We start from the raw sequence: 21,216 nt of genomic DNA, 5'->3' as shown, positions 1-21,216 counted from the left end.
TCCTTGCTCGCACAGGCTTTTTCAGTTCTGCCCACAAATGTTCTATAGGATTGAGGTCAGGGCTTTGTGATGGCCACTCCAATACCTTGACTTTGTTGTCCTTAAGCCATTTTGCCACAACTTTGGAGGTATGCTTGGGGTCATTGTCCATTTGGAAGACCCATTTGCAACCAACTTCCTGACTGATGTCTTGAGATGTTGCTTCAATATATCCACATCATTTTGCTTCCTCATGATGACATCTGTTTTGTGAAGTGCACCAGTCCCTCCTGCAGCAAAGAACCCCCACAACATGATGCTGCCACCCCCGTGTTTTACGGTTGGGATGGTGTTCTTCGGCTTGCAAGCCTCCCCCTTTTTCCTCCAACATAATGGTGGTCATTATGGCCAAACAGTTCGAATTTTTGTTTCATCAGACCAGAGGACATTTCTCCAAAAGGTACGTTCTTTGTCCCCATGTGCAGTTGCAAACCGTAGTCTGGCTTTTTTATGGTTTCTTCCTTGCTGAGCGGCCTTTCAGGTTATGTCGATATAGAACTCGTTTTACTGTGGATATAGATACTTTTGTACCCTTTTCCTCCAGCATCTTCACAAGGTCCTTTGCTGTTGTTCTGGGATTGATTTGCACTTTTCACACCAAAGTACGTTCATCTCTAGGAGACAGAACACATCTCCTCCCTGAGCAGTATGAGGGCTGCATGGTCCCATGGTGTTTATACTTGCGTACTATTGTTTGTACAGATGAACGCGGTACCTTCAGGCGTTTGGAAATTGCTCCCAAGGATGAACCAGACTTGTGGAGGTCTAAAATATTTTTTCTGAGGTCTTGGCTGATTCCTTTTGATTTTCTCATGATGTCAAGCAAAGAGACACGGAGTTTGACGGTAGGCCTTGAAATACATCCACAGGTATACCTCCAATTGACTCAAATTATGTCAATTAGCCTGTCAGAAGCTTCAAAAGCCATGACATAATTTTCTGGAATTTTCCAAGCTGTTTAAAGGATGTCAACTTAGTGTATGTAAACTTCTGACCCACTGGAATTGTGATACAGTGAATTATAAGAAAAATTACTACTTTGTGTCATGCACACAGTAGATGTCCTAACCGACTTGCCAAAACTATAGTTTGTTAACAAGAAATTTGTGGAGTGTTTGAAAAACAATTTTTTGAATGACTCCAACCTAAGTGTATGTAAACTTCCGACTTCAACTGTATATGAACTATAAAGATATTGTTGCCATGCCAGTCTTTTTAGATGATACTATGGATGATGCTACGTTTTTAGCACTTGCAGGTGGATTGAATTTAGCAAATCAACCAGTTATTTTAAGTTCTTCCATGTGTTGTCTTCCAGCAAAGCTAACAGAACAAGCAGCTCTGTGCTTTGAAATGGCAGAAGTTTTCACAATGCTGCTCACTTCCTGGACTTAGTGTCATACATTTTTTGTGCAAGAGAGGAACTGGAGAAAAATATCCGTGGCTGAGGATGACTAGTAAAAGAAACCGCACAATGAATGCATGAACAGTAGGGTCTAACAGGAAATATTGTGTCCAGAGTTTTTATTTTAGTCTGAAACGTTTTAACTAACTGGATCTGAATATAGTAAGACTAGAGAAGGAGCTGTAACTACGTGTGGGCGAGTTTGTTGTTGCTGTTAGGATGTCTCTGCTCTTTCATTTGTTGTGGTGTTCTCTGGCAAGGCTGGGATTGGAAAGTGCGTCTACTGGTCTAGTGAGTGACAGCATCAGTCTTGGAGAATTTGAATTGAAGCTAGCTATTTCTTATGCTTAATGCAATATGCTGTGTGCATGTGTTTATGAATAACTTAAAGACCACTTCTCAATATTGTGATTGTTCTACACTAATGAAATGGCCCTTTTGCTTGGAAAGGGAATTGGGTCAATTGACAAAAATTTCTTCAGTAATGTTGTAAGAAGACTGTCACATTTGCAAATAAATGTGCTTAGGAATGGATTTTAACAAATTTAAAGTTTATAGAGGGTGGGGAAGAAATTTGAGACAACTTGACAATTTTCATTGAGATTTCCCTTTTATAGTTCATGACTTTCCAAATCTCACAGTTTACACAGGGCCACCTGTTTCCAGAGCTTGTTTGTTATATTAACGTGCGTGTGTGTATTTGGGTCCCAGGGACAGGTAGTAATGTGGTGATGTGCTGTAGTTCATTCATTCCTTGAGTTGAGACTGCCTCTAGGGAGCACTGAGAGTTTGCGAGGCACCGTACCAGTGAGACAGTGACTCAGTCTAGGCTGAGCTCTTGTGGTGCTTCTCCGTGGTCTGACCTCGGTTCCACAGCGTGCGCCAGTCACAGAGGAGCTCAACTTGAGATCCTGAAGAGCCTCCTGTGTTTCAGTGAGTATTGTGACAGCAGCAGGAGTAGTGCATTGAAAATAAGCTCCCGCAACGGGACTCGACGAGCTCAAACAGGACGGTAAAATCCACATAATAGTCATCTCTCAAAGCCTGCTGTCTTTAGACGTCGTTCCTCTTTTGAAGTGGGCCATGAGGGCAGAATGTTTGACGCTGGTTGCCTTATTGGCGCTGGAATATGTGTGTCGGAGTGAAGCCATGTCCACCTGTAAGTCACTGGACTTGGAGCTGGTGAAGAGGAAACGTATTGAGGCCATTCGTGGACAGATACTGAGCAAGCTGCGGCTGCCCAAGGAGCCAGAGATTGACCAGGAGGGAGACTCTGAGGAGGTCCCAACCTCCCTGATGTCCATCTACAACATCACAGTGGAGCTGAGTGAGGAGCAGGTGCAGACGTACATACCGCCCACTCGGGATGCAGAAGAGGAGGCATACTTTGCAAAGGAGGTCCACAAGTTCAACATGAAACAAAGTGAGTACACTCAGTGCACTAGCTTTGCAAGGATAACGACGCCAAGCCTTTTTCTAAAATGTTTTATGAGATTAGTGGACACATTGGAAGGGATCTTGGGATCTCAACCAAGGGGTTGCAAGATCGAATCCTCGAGCTGACAAGGTAAAAATCTGTCGTTCTGCCCCTTACCAAGGCAGTTAACCCATTGTTCCTAGGCCGTCATTGAAAATAAGAATTTGTTCTTTATATGATTTGCCTAGTTAAATAAAGGTGAAATAAAAAATGCCTCCATACAGAATCTTTCCAGATCCTTGATACCCTCGTCTGCGCTTATGGACTGCCCTCTTCAATTCAAACCACAGGTTTTCAATGTGGTTCAAGTCTGGAGACTGAGATGGCCATTGCAAAAATGTTGGTTTTGTGGTCAATTAACCATTTATTTGTGGATTTTTTTATGTGTGCTTAGGTTATTGTCTTGCTGGAAGATCCGATTGTGGCCAAGTGTCATCCTCTTGGCAGAGGCAACCAGGTTTTGGCTAAAATGTCCTGGTACTTTGTAAAGTTCCTGATGTTGTTGACCTTAACAAAGGCCCCAGGACTAGTGGAAACAAAATGGCCCCATAACACCATGCCATTGCAAGTAACAAAATATATTTTGGTACTTGTAACAAAATATATTTCTCTGTGCAATTGTATTAGTATAATATCATTTCCAAATGTTTTGAGCATGTTATGTAGCTTGGTATTTGTGTGACTTGTAGTATTTTTTTGCTAATCTTTATCAAGGGGGCCAATAATTCTGAACCTACCTGTATATCTGTGCATGCTGCTGCTTACACAGATAATAAGGCCTGGGTAATTCCAGTCCTCGGGGAGCCTCATTGGTGTTACACTTCTTCTCCATCCCTAGCAAACACACCTGATTTTAAACTAATTGCATTCTAAACTGAAGATCATGATTAGTTGATTATCGGAGTCAGGTGTGTTAGCTGGGACTGGGGCAAAAACTGTGACACCAATCAGGCCCCCGAGGACTGGCATTGCCCAGGCCTGCGAGTAGCTTGTCAAGTTAAAGTGGATGTTTCCCTAGCCTTACTTTAGTCAGGTATAGGCGTGTTAAATGCTTGATGTGTGTAGGGGGCTCTTCAAAGCTTGATTTTTAAGGTATAAATCTTTAATCAAGGCTGGCCGTTGTGTACAGTTATTTTAAAGGTTTCGTCTTAGGGCATACCATTGGAGAGGCGTGTGAGATATTTGCAGACCTATGCCTATTTGGCAACCCTTTTCCCACGTCGGAGAGTATATCCGTGTTCGGTTCTGATAAGGAAATTGTCGTTTGCATCGCTGTGCAGTGCCCAGGAATGAATTAAGTCCAATTGTCAGATGCTACCACCCCCCTCGAAATAAAAACCAAACATGTTTAGTTCTACTTCCCGTCTGTGGCAGCAAGTTAACCAATTGCGGGTCTGATTATCTATTCTAGACAAACATGTGAAACACCAGTGTGTTTGCTAAGCTAGACACAACATGGATTCCATGTTTGGTTTTGATTTAGAGGGGGTGGGGACATTTTAACAATTCTATGTAATTTTTTCCTGGGCAAAGCTTAGGAACGATTTCCTTATCAGAACCGTCAACCGACCACTGATGTACTCTCCGATGTGGGAAAAGTGTAGCCAAACAGAGTCAGCAATCTCGCAAGGTGGCTCAATGTTATACAGCTAGACCAGAGTAATGTTAGACCATATTGTCACTTAGAATGTGGAGGGTGAGACCGATGGATGGGGCAATGGAGGTTTCCTCGGACTGATTCCTGTGTGCTTATCTGAACAGCTGGCAGGAAGGAACACTTCAGGATACATTCTGTTACATGACTCAAGTCGTGCCCTCGCCAATAATATGGCTTCTATCCCTGTAAACCATGAAGCATCTGTCAACCTTTTCACCACACTGGATTGTGAGACGTAGGATGATGCAGAGAGGGTTAGCAGACATGCAAACGATTAAGCTAATCAAGGCTATTTCAACCATGTCATATGTTGTGAATATGATGCATTTGAAATAGTGCTGTAGTTTCTGACTGAGCAAATTTAGAAACTGCAGTTGGTGGAACATTTTTAGGATGTAAATGTGTATAATTATGTCCTTTAGATAAGGTTGTTGACTGGAAATGGGTGTTTTCTTCCATTGGTTTACTGAACTGACTGCAATGGCCCTGTCTGCTGTGTTTAAAACCACGGTCTGCCTCAACCTTTTACCTCTCCCTACCAGATGTTTCCTTCCCTTTGCTGGATCCTTCCCCTTTTCTGTCTACAGACAGTATAAATCTCTGCAGTGTAAACTTGTTGTCCAGGCAGTCACTGAGCCGGTTAGGTTTGCCCTAGAAGCTCTCATGATCGTGACCTCTGAATAGCTCCCTTTTTCGTTTAGTGTAATGCTATGTGGTGATGCATCATGGTTTGCTCTCGAGAACCCAAGGTGGCATTCTGCTCAGAGTTCTCAGGCGTAAGTATCGCCCAGAGGCTGGGACCATGTGAACTACAATCCCCACACTCTGCTTTAATGTTTATAAACGTTAATAATCCTCACTTGCAATAAGGTTTTGGAAACATAAAGCCCTCTCTTTTTACATCACATAAAAAATTACTTCACAAATGCAAATGATACACTTACAATTATATACTGTTTTAACACAGTTGCAGCCAACAATATTTTTCAATTGAGAACTTGTTCTCAACTAGCCTATCTGGTTATTAAATAAAGGTGAAATCAAATTAAAACACTTTTTTGGCTTCCTTATTCTGTTACACGCAGGTGTTCGAAGCACTCTAGATTGCTAATTAGCACAGGTGGTCGCCTCTGTCTTCTGTCGGTCTTCTGTAAGCAACCGCTGTAACATGGAAATATGGCTGGGGTTCCCCCTCCCCCACCCCGGCAGAAGATACCTTTGTGAATAGATGCTAGAGTTAGCAATAGGTTACAGCGTGGTGTGATCTGGCCCCCAGAGCAGGCTCACTTCCTCAGCGGCCTTTCCAATGTGTAATTATTGTTACAGACTCACAGGGGTAATTTTGGCTCCAGCGGAGAGTATTTGAGGCAAAGCCAAACCTGAAACTGCTTTCGCCTCTCCCTGAGAGTGTCTTTTTATATAACAGAATCTATCCACAATAGTTTTATTACCGGTACAAATGCGTTCTCTATGGCCTCCTCTCTTACACCGGCTGGTCCTGTAGTATAAATAATTAACAATCACGGATGGACTCTCTTTCTTCCCCAGGTGAGAACACCAGTAAGTACCAAATGCTCTTCAACATGTCTGAGATGCGGTCTGTATTGGGGACAGATCGACTGCTCTCTCAAGCTGAGCTCCGTCTCCTCATCAAAAATCGTGGCATGCACGACAGCAGTGAGCAGAGGCTGGAACTCTACAGAGGCACTGGAGATAAGGCACGTTACATGAAGTCCCATTTTGTCTCAAAGGAATGGGCCAATCGCTGGGTCTCCTTTGATGTTACACAGACTCTGAGGGAGTGGCTGAAAGGGGCTGGTAAGTTACAATTTCCTTTAGGGTTGTAGTCATAATTGCATAACACAAACAGTCTGTTGAATCACTGACAATCATATCCTGTTACAAATCTGTGTTTGATTTAAGTGGCGCTACAAAGAAGGCCTATGGCAAAGCATGTGTAAGAACTTTCCAATAGACTTTTACACCTAAAACAGCAGACCTATTCCTTCAGGTTTAAAAAAAAAAAAAAAAAGTTGATACACAATTTATATTTGGATTTTTACAACATTTTCCAGGAGAGGAGCAAGGATTCCAATTGAAGTTGCCTTGTGAATGTGGGAAAGCAATGGAAGAATTCCTCTTTGAAATATCAGGTATTTGCAGTCTACTAGCTATATTCACTATATTGAAATCAACTCAAGCCACACTTTTTCTGACAAAGCTCCACTGTAAATCTCTTTACTGACAAATGTGTCAATGTTTTAGGGATGAACAAGCCAAGGGGAGATAAAGAAACTCTCTTCACGAACATGCCAAAGCCTCACATTTTACTGATGTCACTTCCTGTGGAACGCCACAGCCAGCTTAGCTCTCGGAAGAAACGACAAAGCACTACTGAAGAGATCTGCTCAGAGTGAGACTATTCTTTATTCCACCTGCCCAAGAAAACATTTTATAACTACAAATGAATGTCTCTTAAATGTGTGTTAATTAAGCAATAAGGCACAAGGGGGTGTAGTATATGGCCTATATACCACGGCTAAGGGTTGTTCTTATGTACGACGCAACGCGGAGTGCCTGGATACAGGCCTTAGTCGTGGTATATTGGCTATGCACCACAAACCCCCGTGGTGCCTTATTGCTATTATAAACTGGTTACCAAAGTAATTAGAGCAGTAAAAATATATGTATTGTCATACCCATGGTATATGGTCTGACATACCACGGCTGTCAGCCAATCAGCATTCAGGGCTCGAACCACCCAGTTTATAATCTCTTTTAGCTGATGGATATACTGTAGGCCTACATAGACGCCTTGTTAATGCCCTGTTTTTAAGAGATGAGGAGTATAACTCACAGGTGTGTGTGTGTGTGTACCCCCAGCAAATCGGAGAGTTGCTGTGTGCGAAAGCTTTACATTGACTTCCGTAAGGACCTGGGCTGGAAATGGATCCATGAACCCACTGGCTACTTTGCTAACTACTGCATTGGCCCATGCACCTATATATGGAACACAGAGAACAAGTACTCCCAGGTAATGCTACCAATCATGTACCTGTAAGCCTCCCTATTGTTTACTGTCTCTAAAGGATCTGTACAGTAATGCCACCATATAGCCACGGGGTGAGATTGAGACTATATTCAGAACAAGATGGTCTGTAACTGTTCCATGAGATATCTGGTAACCTTTTGTTTACTTAACCACAGGTACTGGCTCTGTATAAGCACCACAATCCTGGAGCCTCTGCCCAACCTTGCTGTGTTCCACAGGTCTTGGAGCCCCTACCCATTCTCTACTATGTGGGTAGACAACACAAGGTCTGTGAATACTGTATTGTTAACTCATAACATCCTCACTGAATTGAAATGATAGTCAACGAAGCTGCTGGGTTAAAATGTTTCGGAACAATGTCTATCCACTGAAGGTACTCTTCCTTTTTTTCTTCTTTTCTTGCACAGGTGGAGCAGTTATCCAATATGATTGTTAAGTCCTGCAAGTGTAGCTAGAATTACATATATATCCATTTTCTTATTCATCCTATTTCCTTGTACTCATGGAGTCCTAGCGAAAATCTGGATGTAGTCCAGACATCATTTCCCAATGTTAATAATATTATTTGCCATATTTTCCAGCCGAGGATTTCCCTATTCAATGATTAGTGGATGTTTTTTTATTTAAATTTTTTATTTACATAGTGGTTTATGGAGTTTTTTAATAGTTATTTAGATTTGCCAATGTCCTGGGTGTGTCAATAGACTTGTCTTATTGTCATTGTGTTTCAGTATTTACAGTGTATTCACAAAGTATTCAGACCCCTTCTCTTTTTCCACATGTTGTTACGTTACAGCCTTATTCTGAAATGGATTAAATTAAATACAAATCCTCATCAATCTACACCTGTAAAAAAGGTTGTCCCCCTCCTCTCCTCTCTACCTAACTTCCCCTTCACAGTCCCTTCAGTTTCCCTTAAGTCCCGTTAGTTTGGCTGCTCAGCCTACCTAAGTTATCCCTCACCCATCATAGCCCTGCCATTCCCAAACAAACAGAGTGCTTGGAAAGGGGCATCTGGACACTGCACCCACCCGCTCAAGTCAGAGCATTATTGCTGTCTGAATTTTATTTATTTTTATTTTTATTTAACCTTTATTGGATGGAGAAGACTCATGTGTCTGAGGACTTTTTATTGTCGACAGTAACATGAAAGTCTGACTGTTGTGTGTGAGCGTCGAAAATAACCACAACAATAAGAATCCAAATCATTCGGATTACCAAAATCATATAAACATAGTGTGTGTGTGTGTGTGTGTGTGTGTGTGAGTGTGTGAGTGAGTGAGTGAGTGAGTGAGACTATCAAGAGTACAGTGATGGGCCTCAACATCATGTTCTAACCGGACAGCACTATAGTGGGCAGAACCAAACCAATCAGTTCTAAGTATATAGCGGTTGAGGGCATTCACAGCCGACCGCTTAGACGGGTGAGGGCATACCAGCCAACCGTTTTTATGTGGTCCTTCTAGATGGATTTAGTGACCAACTGTATTTTTACATGGTCCGTCATTTGTCCAGATTAGTTTTTACAATACCACAATGACAAAGCGAAAACCTGTGATTGTGTCGAGGCACATATCTGGGGAAGGGTACCAAAACATTTCTGCAGCATTGAAGATCCCCAAGAACACAGTGGCCTCCATCATTATTCTTAAGTGGAAGAAGTTTGGAACCACCAAGACTCTTCCTAGAGCTGGCCGCCCGGACAAACAGTGTAATTGGGGGAGAAGGGCCTTGGTCAGGGAGGTGACCAATAACCTGATGGTGACTCTGACAGAGCTCCAGTTTCTCTATGGAGATGGGAGAACCTTCCAGAATGTTTGTCAGCGGCAGGGAGTGGGAGACTAGTCAGTATCGAGGGAAAGATGAACAGAGCAAAGTACAGCGAGATCCTTGACAAAAACCTGCTGCAGAGCACTCAGGAACTCAGACTAGGGTGAAGTTCCACCTTCCAACAGGACAACGACCCAAAGCACACAGCCAAGACAATGCAGGAGTGACTTCGGGACAAGTCTCTGAATGTCCTCGAGTTGCACAGCCAGAGCCCGGACATGAACCAGATCGGACATCTCTTGAGACCTGAAAATAGCTGTGCAGCGATGCTCCCCATCCAACCTAACAGAGCTTGAGAGGATCTGCAGAGAATGGGAGAAACTCCCCAAATACAGGTGTGCCAGGCTTGTAGCGTCATACCCAAGAAGGCTTGAGGCTGTAATCGCTGCCAAAAAAAATCTAAATGTATTTTTGCTTTGTCATTATGGGGTATTGTGTGTAGATTGATGAGGAAAAATGTATTTAATCCATTTTAGAATAAGGTTGTAACGTAACCAAATGTGGAAAAAGTCTAGCGGTCTGAATACTTTCCAAATGCACTGTATGCTCCCTGGGGCACTTCCTCAGGAAGTATAGAGGAAGGAGACGGGATTAGTTTGGGTCTGTTACTCAAAATACTGAATGTACAATAGCATGAACTCCCACTTATTAGTTGCCGTTCATCTTTTAAAGGAATGCATCTTCATCACACCCCTTCATCAAGTCTCAAGAAGGTAATGGAATATAAAATACAAAATAAACAAATTATGATTAAGCGTACTTGACCAACAGTTGACATAATTTGTAGATACTGTGTGCCTTTAACTATAAATAAATTAACAGGTTGCTTGACTGACACTCTCTGATGGTATGTCAGGTCGACGTGATAGTGCTGGTTGGCTCTCACTCAAGGTTAAGTGCATGTGAGAGTCTTTGTGCTTGCAGACACCTGCAGCCCACTTTTCACGTTTCCCTCTCCGCAGTGCATTCCATCTGGTGGAAATGCAGTACCACTCCCTCAGTGGGAGGCAGTCTGTAGGTGATTAACACAATACAAGTGAATAAGGGGAGGAAGATAAAGTAGCTTGAATGAAAGGGTTCTCATCTTCAGGGGTGAACACATGGCTAATAACGAGATACCCAGGTGTCCACGACATGTTCAATTATTCTAAAGTTAATCTACAAGTAAACTGTATTTTGAAGCATGGCTGTACAAATTAAAGGCTGCCTTTTGAGACAATATTATGTCAGGCTTTCTCGGCCCCTGTCTGGTCTTTAGTGCCCTCTAGGGGCTTGACTCAATAAACAAAGTTACAGTGTTGAACAAGGTTTTCCCAGTAAATCACTGACATTTTATATATAAATACATTTTATATATAAATATATATATATATATTTATACATCTTTTTAATAATTTAGGCAGGGGAGTCCCATTGAGATCGATATGACAAGACCAAGCAATTACACAGGAGCATATGAAACACACAACGAAAAGAAATACGAAAAACACAATCATAAAAAAAAGCATCTACATTCTTCAGCGAAGACGTCCTCTACCAACTCTCTGAACTGTACGAAAGGCACCAATGCATCCAACTGTAGGGTATTCTGTAGATTGTTACATAAGTGGGATGCGAAGAAACTAAAAGCTGTTTTACTTAAATCTGTAGTGACAGATGGAATTTCAAAGTTCGGCAGCCCTTGTGACCTGGTATGTTATCTCGTACATCTAAAGGTTAGTAATGGCAATAGGTAATGCGGGAGTTTTTGCAAAACAGAATGATTTTTTTTTTTTTTTTAAATATGCGACGTCAAAGAAGGCCAGTCTAGTTTCTGATAGAGAGTGCAAAAACTGTCACCTGTGGGGAAAAAATGCAGTGTGCTGTGGTAAATGGCATCTAATTAGCTTTAATGAAGTGGCAGCTGCCTTCATGGAGATCAGGGGTTCCCAGCATTGGGGAAGACCCCCCCCCCCCCCCCGTGGGTGACTCGTCTATTTCTGCGGGCACAAGCACTGTTCATGACACACTGTTCACACCCCTCTTGTTGGTGGAGAACGTGTTTGCAAGTTTAAAGCTTATTTATTGCAATTCTACACATTTTGTCATGGGGTGAAAATAACATTTTGCCATGTCTAATGTGTGTTCATGTAATATTTGAGTGACCAAAAAATTACAACAATATCTATGGGCTAAAAACCTGGTGAAAACTTGATCTGGACATTTCTGACAAGTTATAAATAGCTCTTTAAGGTATGCAATGACTGACATGACAAGAGGAACTGATGATACAGTTTCGAAAATGAACCTTGTGCACTCTACTATTCAAACATTCAAGAGTAAGTTTAAAGCCGGACTGAGTTCCTCTAAAAATATATATTTTTTATTATTGTATTTTTTTTGGTGGGGGGCCCCGCAATTTACCTCAAGTTTCTGAGATAAGGTAAACTTCCTGCTGTCTCCCATCTACCATTCCTGAATGGTCTTTTCCCACACCAACTGTCCATGTGGCTCCTTGGCCCACTCAGAAAGAAGTGCCTAAGAGCTCCTTAGGGCTCTTGGTGGACTAGGGGCCTGCCATGTCAGTGCAGACCCAGCCAGGGCAGCGGGCATTCCATCAGCTGCCCAGGTCTCAGCCTAAATCCTGGACAGCACAGTCACTCCAATCTATAAAGAGGTCAACAAAACTATATGATACATATTTCTAAATGGCTAAATCTACCATTTCCCCTTTCCCCTTGATAGTTGTGTGGACAGACAGTAGCCTACCTTTGTTGTGCCATAGGCTGTATTTGGCCTGGGCCTGATGGTTCCCCCTGCTGAGAGGCAACAACAAACACCTCTATCAGCAAGCATAGAGGGGGAAGGTAGGGGCTCAATGTCAATTAGCATCACCTTCACCAGTGTTGGAGCCATAACTAAAAAAAAAGTAATATATTACCTACTACGCGTTTCCTCTTTCAACAGTAACACATTACTTTACTTATTACTCCCTGGGAAAGGTAATTAGTTATACTACTATTTATATTACTTGAGTTACACTCTTTATATTACTTTTTGCATTCTCACTCAATGTAAACAATGTCAATGTTATGTTACTTAGGCCTGCAAACCACTGGATAATAGCAGCATTTCCTCTACTACATACCCAGCTACAAGCATGTTCAGCTCTCCCTGGGTTACAGCCTGTCCTCCTGAATGATTCAAATCAAGCCTGGGTTGTTTGGAGGAGGTATGTCTACAGTTATCTTCAGCAGCAGTGGTCAGGCTTGGGGGTCTTTCGCTGTGAGTTTTGTCATGGCGTGATGCTTTTGCAGGTGCTTCAAGAGGTTGGAAGTTGTGTTTCTTGCAGTGGAAAGGTGTTTCTCTCCTAGGCACAGTTTACACTTTTTACAGTTATATTCTTGTCATTTTGTCCTTCTACCAAATAAAAGTACTGGGAGTACTTCCACACTGAGAAACTATTTCAAATCATCTCTCAATGACTCCGGCAGGTGGGTGCCCACCCCAAAGTGTTGCATGTAATTTTTTAATTTTTTATTTCACCTTTATTTAACCAGGTAGGTGTAACGGCTTTCCTCCGTCGAAGGAGAAGACCAAAATGCAGCGTGGTTAGAGTTCATGTTCTTTAATCAGCGAAACTAAACATGAACACAATAAACGTGGCAAAACCGAAACAGTCCTATCTGGTGCAGAGAACACAGGAGAGACAGGAAACAACCACCCACAAAACCCAACACAAAACAGGCTACCTAAATAAGGTTCCCAATCAGAGACAATGACTAACACCTGCCTCTGATTGAGAACCATATCAGGCCAAACATAGAAATAGACAAACTAGACACACAACATAGAATGCCCACCCAGCTCACGTCCTGACCAACACTAAAACTATGAACTATGGTCAGAACGTGACAGTAGGCCAGTTGAGAATAAGTTTACAACTGTGACCTGGTCAAGATAAAGCAAAGCAGTGCGACAAAAACAACAACACAGAGTTACACATAAACCAACGTACAGTCAATAACACAATAAAAAAATCTATGTACAGTGTGTGCAAATGTAGAAGAGTAGGGAGGTAAGGCAATAAATAGGCCATGGAGGTGAAATAATTACAATTTAGCATTAACACTGGAGTGATAGATGTGCAGATGATGATGTGCAAGTAGAGTTACTGGGGTGCAAAAGAGCAAGAGGATAAATAACAATATGGGGATGAGGTAGTTGGGTGTGCTATTTACAGATTGGCTGTGTACAGGCACAGTGATCAGGAAATCTGCTTTGACAGCTGATGCTTAAAGGTCGAGAGGGAGATATAAGACTCCAGCTTCAGTGATTTTTGCAATTTGTTCCAGTCATTGGCAGCAGAGAACTGGAAGGAAAGGCGGCCAAATGAAGTGTTGGCTTTGGGGATGACCAGTGAAATATACCTGCTGGAGCGTGTGCTACTGGTGGGTGTTGCTATGGTGACCAGTGAGCTGAGATAAGGCGGGGATTTACCTAGCAAAGACTTAGATGACCTGGAGCCAGTGGGTTTGGCAACGAATATGTAGTGAGGGCCAGCCAACGAGAGCGTGCAGGTCGCAGTGGTGGGTAGTATATTGGGCTTTGGTGACAAAACGGATGGCACTGTGATGGACTACATCCAGTTTGCTGAGTAGAGTGTTGGAGGCTATTTTGTAAATGACATTACCTAAGTCAAGGATCGGTAGGATAGTCAGTTTTACGAGGTTATATTTGGCAGCATGAGTAAAGGAGGCTTTGTTGCAAAATAGGAAGCCGATTCTAGATTTAATTTTGGATTGGAGATGCTTAATGTGAGTCTAGAAGGAGAGTTTACAGTCTAGCCAGACACCTAGGTATTTGTAGTTGTCAATATATTCTAAGTCAGAACCGTCCAGAATAGTGATGATAGTCGGGCAGGCGGGTGCGGGCAATAATCGGTTGAAGAGCATGGATTTAGTTTTACTAGCATTTAAAAGCAGTTGTAGGCCACGGAAGGAGTGTTGTATGGCATTGAAGCTCGTTTGGAGGTTTGTTAACACAGTGTCCAAAGAAGGGCCAGATGTATACAGAATGGTGTCGTCTGCGTAGAGGTGGATCAGAGAATCACCAGCAGCATGTATACATATTGATATATACAGATAAAAGAGTTGGCCAGAGAATTGAACCCTGTGGCCCTCCGATTTGACACACTGAACTCGATCTGAGGAGTAGTTGGTGAACCAGGCGAGGCAGTCATTTGAGTCTGCCGATAAGAATGCGGTGATTGACAGAGTCGAAAGCCTTGGTCAGGTCGTTGAAGATGGCTGCACAGTACTGTCTTTTATCGATGCTGGTTATGACATCATTTAGGACCTTGAGCATGGCTGAGGTGCACCCATGACCAGCTCGGAAACCAGATTGCATAGTGGAGAAGGTACAGTGGGTTTCGAAATGGTCGGTGATCTGTTTGTTAACTTGGCTTTCAAAGATTTTAGAAAGGCAGGGCAGGATGGATATACAGTGGGGCAAAAAAGTATTTAGTCAGCCACCAATTGTGCAAGTTCTCCCACTTAAAAATGGGCCTGTAATTTTCATCATAGGTACACTTCAACTATGACAGATAAAATGAGGGGGAAAAATCCAGAAAATCACATTGTAGGATTTTTAAAGAATTTGCAAATTATGGTGGAAAATAAGTATTTGGTCACCTACAAACAAGCAAGATTTCTGGCTCTCACAGACCTGTAACTTCTTCTTTAAGAGGCTCCTCTGTCCTCCACTCGTTACCTGTATTAATGGCACCTGTTTGAACTTGTTATCAGTATAAAAGACACCTGTCCACAACCTCAAACAGTCACACTCCAAACTCCACTATGGCCAAGACCAAAGAGCTGTCAAAGGACACCAGAAATAAAATTGTAGACCTGCACCAGGCTGGGAAGACTGAATCTGCAATAGGTAAGCAGCTTGGGTTGAAGAAATCAACTGTGGGAGCAATTATTAGGAAATGGAAGACATACAAGACCACTGATAATCTCCCTCAATATCTGGGGCTCCATGCAAGATCTCACCCGGTGGGGTCAAAATGATCACAAGAACGGTGAGCAAAAATCCCAGAACCACACGGCGGGACCTAGTGAATGACCTGCAGAGAGCTGGGACCAAAGTAACAAAGCCTACCATCAGCAAGGGCATTGAAGATGAAACGTGGCTGGGTCTTTCAGCATGACAATGATCCCAAACATACCGCCCGGGCAACGAAGGAGTGGCTTCGTAAGAAGCATTTCAAGGTCCTGGAGTGGCCCAGCCAGTCTCCAGATCTCAACCCCATAGAAAATCTTTGGAGGGAGTTGAAAGTCCATGTTGCCCAGCAACAGCCACAAAACATCGCTGCTCTAGAGGAGATCTGCATGGAGGAATGGGCCAAAATACCAGCAACAGTGTGTGGAAACCTTGTGAAGACTTACAGAAAACGTTTGGACCTCTGTCATTGCCAACAAAGGGTATATAACAAAGTATTGAGATAAACGTTTGTTATTGACCAAATACTTATTTTCCACCATAATTTGCATATAAATTAATAAAAAATCATACAATGTGATTTTCTGGATTTTGTTTTCTCATTTTGTCTGTCATAGTTGAAGTGTACCTATGATGAAAATTACAGGCCTCTCTCATCTTTTTTAAGTGGGAGAACAGTTTGGGTCTAGAGTGTCTCCCCTTTGAATAGGGGGATGACCATGGCAGCTTTCCAATTTTTGAAGATCTCAGAATACGAAAGAGAGGTTGAACAGGCTAGTAATAGGGGTTTCAACAATTTCGGCGGATCATTTTCAAAAGAGAGGGTCCAGATTGTCTAGCCCAGCTGATTTGTAGGGTTCCAGATTTTGCTTATTGAAATTATCGTAGATTTATCGGTGGTGATAGTGCTTCCGAGCCTCAGTGCAGTGGGCAGCTGGGAGGAGGTTCTCTTATTCTCCATGGACTTTACAGTGTCCCAAAACCTTTTGGAATTAGTGCTACAGGATGCAAATTTCTGTTTGAAATAGCTCGCCTTAGCTTTACTAACTGACTGAGTATATTGGTCCCTGACTTCCCTGAAAAGTTGCATATCGTGGGGGCTATTCGATGCTAATGCAGAATGCTACAGGATGTTTTTGTGCTGGTCAAGGGCAGTCAAGTCTGGGGTGATCCAAGGGCTATATCTGTTTTTAGCTCTACATTTTTTGAATGGGGCAAGCTTATTAATGATGATGAGAAAAGCACTTTTAAAGAGCAACCAGGCATCCTCTACTGACGGGAGGAGGTCAATAGGATACCCGGGCCAGGTCGATTAGAAACAATGATGAGGGGTGGTCGTTTGACTGCGGATCCATCACGCACGCAGGCAATGAGGCAGTGATCGCTGAGATCCTGGTTGAAGACAGCAGAGGTGTATTTAGAGGGCAAGTTGGTTAGGATGATATCTAAGAGGGTGGCCATCGTTATGGATTTAGGGTTGTACCTGGTAGGTTCCTTGATAACTTGTGTGAGATTGAGAGCATCTAGCTTAGATTGTAGGATGGCCGGGGTGTTAAGCATGTCCCAGTTTAGGTCACCTAACAGTACGAATTCTGAAGAAAGATGGGAGGCAATCAATTCACATATGGAGTCCAGGTCACAGCTGGCGGCTGAAGGGGGTGGATTTTTTAAAGTAGAAGCTTGAATTGTTTGGGCACAGACCTGGATAGTATGACAGAACTCTACAGGCTATCTCTGCAGTAGATTGCAACTCCGCCCCCTTTGGCAGTTCTATCTTGTTGGAAAATGTTATAGTTAGGGATGGAAATGTCAGGAATTTTGGTGTCCTTCTTAAGCCAGGGTTCAGACACGGCTAGGACATCAGGGTTGGCAGAGTGTGCTAAAGCAGTGAATAAAACAAACTTAGGGAGGAGGCTTCTAATGTTAACATGCATGAAACCAGGGCTTTTACAGTTACAGAAGTCAACAAATGAGAGCGCCTGGGGAATGGGAGCGGTGCTGGCGGCTGCAGGGCCTGGGTTAATCTCTACATCACCAGAGGAACAGAGGAGGAGTAGGATAAGGGTACAGCTAAAGGCTATAAGAACTGGTAATCTAGTGCTTTGGAACAGAGAGTAAAAGTAGCACATTTCTGGGCGCGGAAGAATAGATTCAAGGCATAATGTACAGACAAGGGTATGGTAGGATGTGAGTACAGTGTAGGTAAACCTAGATATTGAGTGATGATGAGAGAGGTTTTGTTGGCTAAGGCTGGCTGATGTCCGAGTTAACGTTGAGTAGCTATTTAGCTGGCTAGCTTCTGATGGGGGTTCCGGTTCTAAAGTATAAAAATAGCAGATCCGTACCACATTGGGTGAGGCGGGTTGCAGGAGAGTATATTCAGTCCGTAGATGGAAAGTGAGGTTAAAATATATACTAAATATATACAAAGAAAATTATATATACACGGGACAGGATGGGACAAGACAAAACACACGTCCGACTGCTACGCCATCTTGGGTTGTCCGAGTTAGGGGAAGGTTATGCCGGCAGGGATGTCCTTGTCCCATTGAGCACTAGCAACTCCTGTGGCTGGCCGGGCGCAGTGCACATTGACACGGTTGCCAGGTGTACGGTGTTTCCCCCAACACATTGGTGTGGCTGGCTTCTGGGTTAAGTGGGCATTGTGTGAAGAGGCAGTGCGGCTTGACTTGGTTGGGTTGTGTTTCGGAGGACACACGGCTCTCGACCTTCGCCTCTCCCGAGTCCGTATGGGAATTGCAGCGATGAGACAAGACTGCAACTACCAATTGGATAACACGAATACGGGGTAAAAACAAAAAAATAAACACAGCCAATGTGCTTAACAAATAAAATAATGAAAAATGTGACAGAAAAACAGTTTTCTTTACAAATATATGATTAAGATAGACAAGAATATAATTAAGAGACACATTTTTGTGGTAGTGGAATAAGTTTAAAAAGTTTTACTTTAAACATGTTATTTGAGTAGTGAAATAATTTCAAATGCCCATCCCTAGTCAGTAGTGGTCAGTAGTTGGGTGGTTGTGGTCAGTAGTTGTGTGATCATTAGTTGAGTGGTTGTGGTCGGTAGTTGTGGTCAGAGGCGGTCCCTAGTTTTAGTAAGTAGGTGTGTAGTTCTGTAGTTGTGGTCAGCAGTTGTGTGGTTGTGGTCAGTAGTTGTGGTCAATAGTTGTGGTCAGTAGTTGTGTGGTTGTGGTCAGTAGCGTTCAGTAGTTATGGTCAGTAGTTGTGTGGTTATGGTCAGGAGTTGTGGTCAGTAGTTGTGAGGTCAGTAGTTAGTTGGTTGTGGTCTGTAGCTGTGGTCAGTAATTGTGGTCAGTAGTTGTGTGACTGGTCATTAGCTGTGTGGTCAGTAATTGTGGTTAGTTTTGGTAAGTAGGTGTGTGGTTCAGAAGTTGTGGTCAGTAGTTGTGTGGATATGCTTAGTAGTTGTGGTCAGTAGATGTGTGGTTGTGTTCAGTAGTTGTGGTCTGTAGTTGTGTTGTTGTGGTCAGTAGATATGGTCTGTAGTTGTGTTGTTGTGATCAGTAGTTGTGGCCAATAGTTGTGTGGTCAGTAGTTGTGTGGTTCAGTAGTTATGTGGTTGTGGCTAGTAGTTGTGATCAGTAGTTGTGTGGTTGAGGTCAGGTGTTGTGTTCAGTAGTTATGGTCCCTAGTTGTGTTGTTGTGGTCAGTTGTTGGTTGGTTGTGGTCAGTAGTTGTGTGGTTGTGGTTAGTTATTGTAGTCAGTAGTTGTGGTCATTAGTTGTGTGGTTCAGTAGTCATGTGGTCAGTAGTCGTGTAGTTGTGGACAGGAGTTGTGTTCAGTAGTTGTGGTCAGTAGTTATGGTCTATAGTCGTATTGTGTTCAGTAGTTGAGTGGTTATGGTCAATAGTTGTGTGGTTCGGTAGTTGTGTGGTTGTGGCCAGGAGTTCTGATCAGTAGTGCTCCGTAGTTTTTTAAAAGTAAGTGTATGGTTCAGTAGTTGTGGTCAGTAGTTGTGTGGTTGGGGTCAAGGTTGTGTTCAGTATTGTGATCAGTAGCTGGGGTCAATAGTTGTAGTCATTAGTTATGGTCTCTAGTTTTCTTGTTGAGTTCAGTAGTTGTGCTCAGTAGTTATGGTCAGTAGTTATGGTCTCTAGTTGTGTTGTTGTGTTCAGTAGTTGTGGTCAGTAGTTGGTTGGTTGTGATCAGTAGTTGTGGTCAGTAGTTATGGTCTGTAGTTGTGGTCAGTAGTTGTGTGGTTATGTGCAGTAGTTGTGAGTAGATGTGTGATTGTGGTCAGTAGTTATTGTATGTAGTTGTGTTATTTTGGTCAGTATCTGTGTGGTTGTGGCTGTGTTCAGTAATTGTTGTCAGTAGTTGTTGTCAGTAGTGTTGCGGTTAGTAGTTATGGTGTATTAGTCTTGGTCAGTAGTGTTGGAGTTGTGTTCAGTAGTTGTGTGGTTGTGGTCAGGAGTTATGGTCCCTAGTTGTGTTGTGGTCAGTAGTTATTTGTATTTAATCTTCATTTAAATAGGCAAATCAGAACAAATTCATATTTACAATGACGGCCTACCCCGGCCAAACCCTAACGACACTGAGCCAATTATGCGCCGCCTTATGGGATTCCCAATCACGGCCGGTTGTGATACAGCCTGGAATCGAACCAGGCACTGAGATGCAGTGCCTTAGACTGCTGCGCTACTCGGGAGCCCAGTTGTAGTTGTGGTCAGCAGTTGTGTGGTCAGTTGTTGGTTGGTTGTGTTCAGTAGTTATGGTCAGTAGGTATAGTCTCTAGTGTTCAGGAGTTGTGTGATCAGTAGTTAGTTGGTTGTGGTCAGTAGTTGTGTGACTGTGGTCAGGGGTTGTGTCCAGGACTGCTGGGCTGAAGAAATGCCAGGCCACGCAGAGACGCAAGAGATTGATCTTCACTGAGTTCGCTTCATTAGTTTGCACTATATATATATATATAGATCAACGTTTTTTTCTGTGATCGAATCAACATTATATCAGCCCCTTTTCAATGCAAAAAACTAAACAAATCTAACTTTGCAAGATTGAGTCTGTGATTATGTTACAGGCAGAGCCAGAGCACAAAAGGGAGTGGGGGTAACCCACAAGTGGTCTTTCAATCACCCAGGGTTGAATGTGTTTTTCAAATCAGTTCAGATCAGAGCTGTGCTGGTGCAAATTTGTTGATATTCTTTGCTAGTTATTAGCCCAGTTATAGATAAGTATAGGTCAGCAATGGGGAATTACTACTGCTTCCTACAAAGCACAAATCGTTTAGGCTTAGGCTACATTTCAAGCTGTCTTTGAAAAGCCAGTCAGGTAAAAAGCTTATGTCTTAATGGGGCAGTGTTGTATTTTGAGACATGATTGAAGACGGAAGGAGGAAGCCTACATTGTCTAATTCTCTCTATGGTAATAATAATTCATTTTGTTTTGTAAAGTGGTTTCTTGCATCATACAACACATTACTTTGCAATTTACAGTCACTTATTTGGCTCATGGTGTTACAAACCAAGTAAAAAAATAATTAATGTCAAGCCCTTCATAATGTAAAAACGTTTTTAAAAGTCTCATGCAATGGAGGCCACATATAGGCTACTGTAGGCTATATCATAGAAATCAAAAGCTATTTCCATGTGAAAGTGTTATGGGATTTGCTCCATTGGTTTTGTTGGTAGGCCTACATTATGCTCAAATAGCCACAATAGTCTAATGCCTAAAACTGTAAGGGTACAGTCTCAGTGTTCACTGTAAACGAGCGCCGGAAGATTCA

General features: G+C 42.7%; 1 protein-coding gene and 1 long non-coding RNA gene across 3 annotated transcripts; one reads left to right on the top strand and one right to left on the bottom strand.

Annotated features, from left to right (window-relative positions):
- Window positions 1–1,185: 1,185 nt before the first annotated feature.
- On the top strand, window positions 1,186–10,694 carry LOC109873349 (transforming growth factor beta-1 proprotein-like). The gene is made up of 7 exons (XM_020464995.2): window positions 1,186–2,867; window positions 6,127–6,396; window positions 6,654–6,731; window positions 6,844–6,991; window positions 7,462–7,612; window positions 7,786–7,896; window positions 8,038–10,694. Exons 1-7 carry the CDS (start codon window positions 2,528–2,530, stop codon window positions 8,083–8,085), a joined length of 1,146 nt encoding a protein of 381 aa, XP_020320584.1. The 5' UTR covers window positions 1,186–2,527; the 3' UTR covers window positions 8,086–10,694.
- A 264-nt stretch (window positions 10,695–10,958) lies between these two features.
- LOC116358113 (uncharacterized) lies at window positions 10,959–13,125 on the bottom strand. 2 transcript variants are annotated; one of them, XR_004205962.1, is made up of 3 exons: window positions 12,588–13,125; window positions 12,209–12,357; window positions 10,959–12,106 (listed from the first exon to the last, which is right to left on the bottom strand). It is a non-coding gene; the product is annotated as an uncharacterized LOC116358113 (long non-coding RNA). The 2 variants fall into 2 exon arrangements; XR_004205963.1 differs by having other exon boundaries at window positions 12,209–12,258.
- Window positions 13,126–21,216: the final 8,091 nt, after the last annotated feature.

This window comes from Oncorhynchus kisutch, linkage group LG28, assembly GCF_002021735.2.
Source record: "Oncorhynchus kisutch isolate 150728-3 linkage group LG28, Okis_V2, whole genome shotgun sequence".
NCBI lineage: Eukaryota > Metazoa > Chordata > Actinopteri > Salmoniformes > Salmonidae > Oncorhynchus > Oncorhynchus kisutch.
Note: the sequence above shows the minus strand (reverse complement) of the source record. Positions and strands in the feature narration are given on the sequence as shown.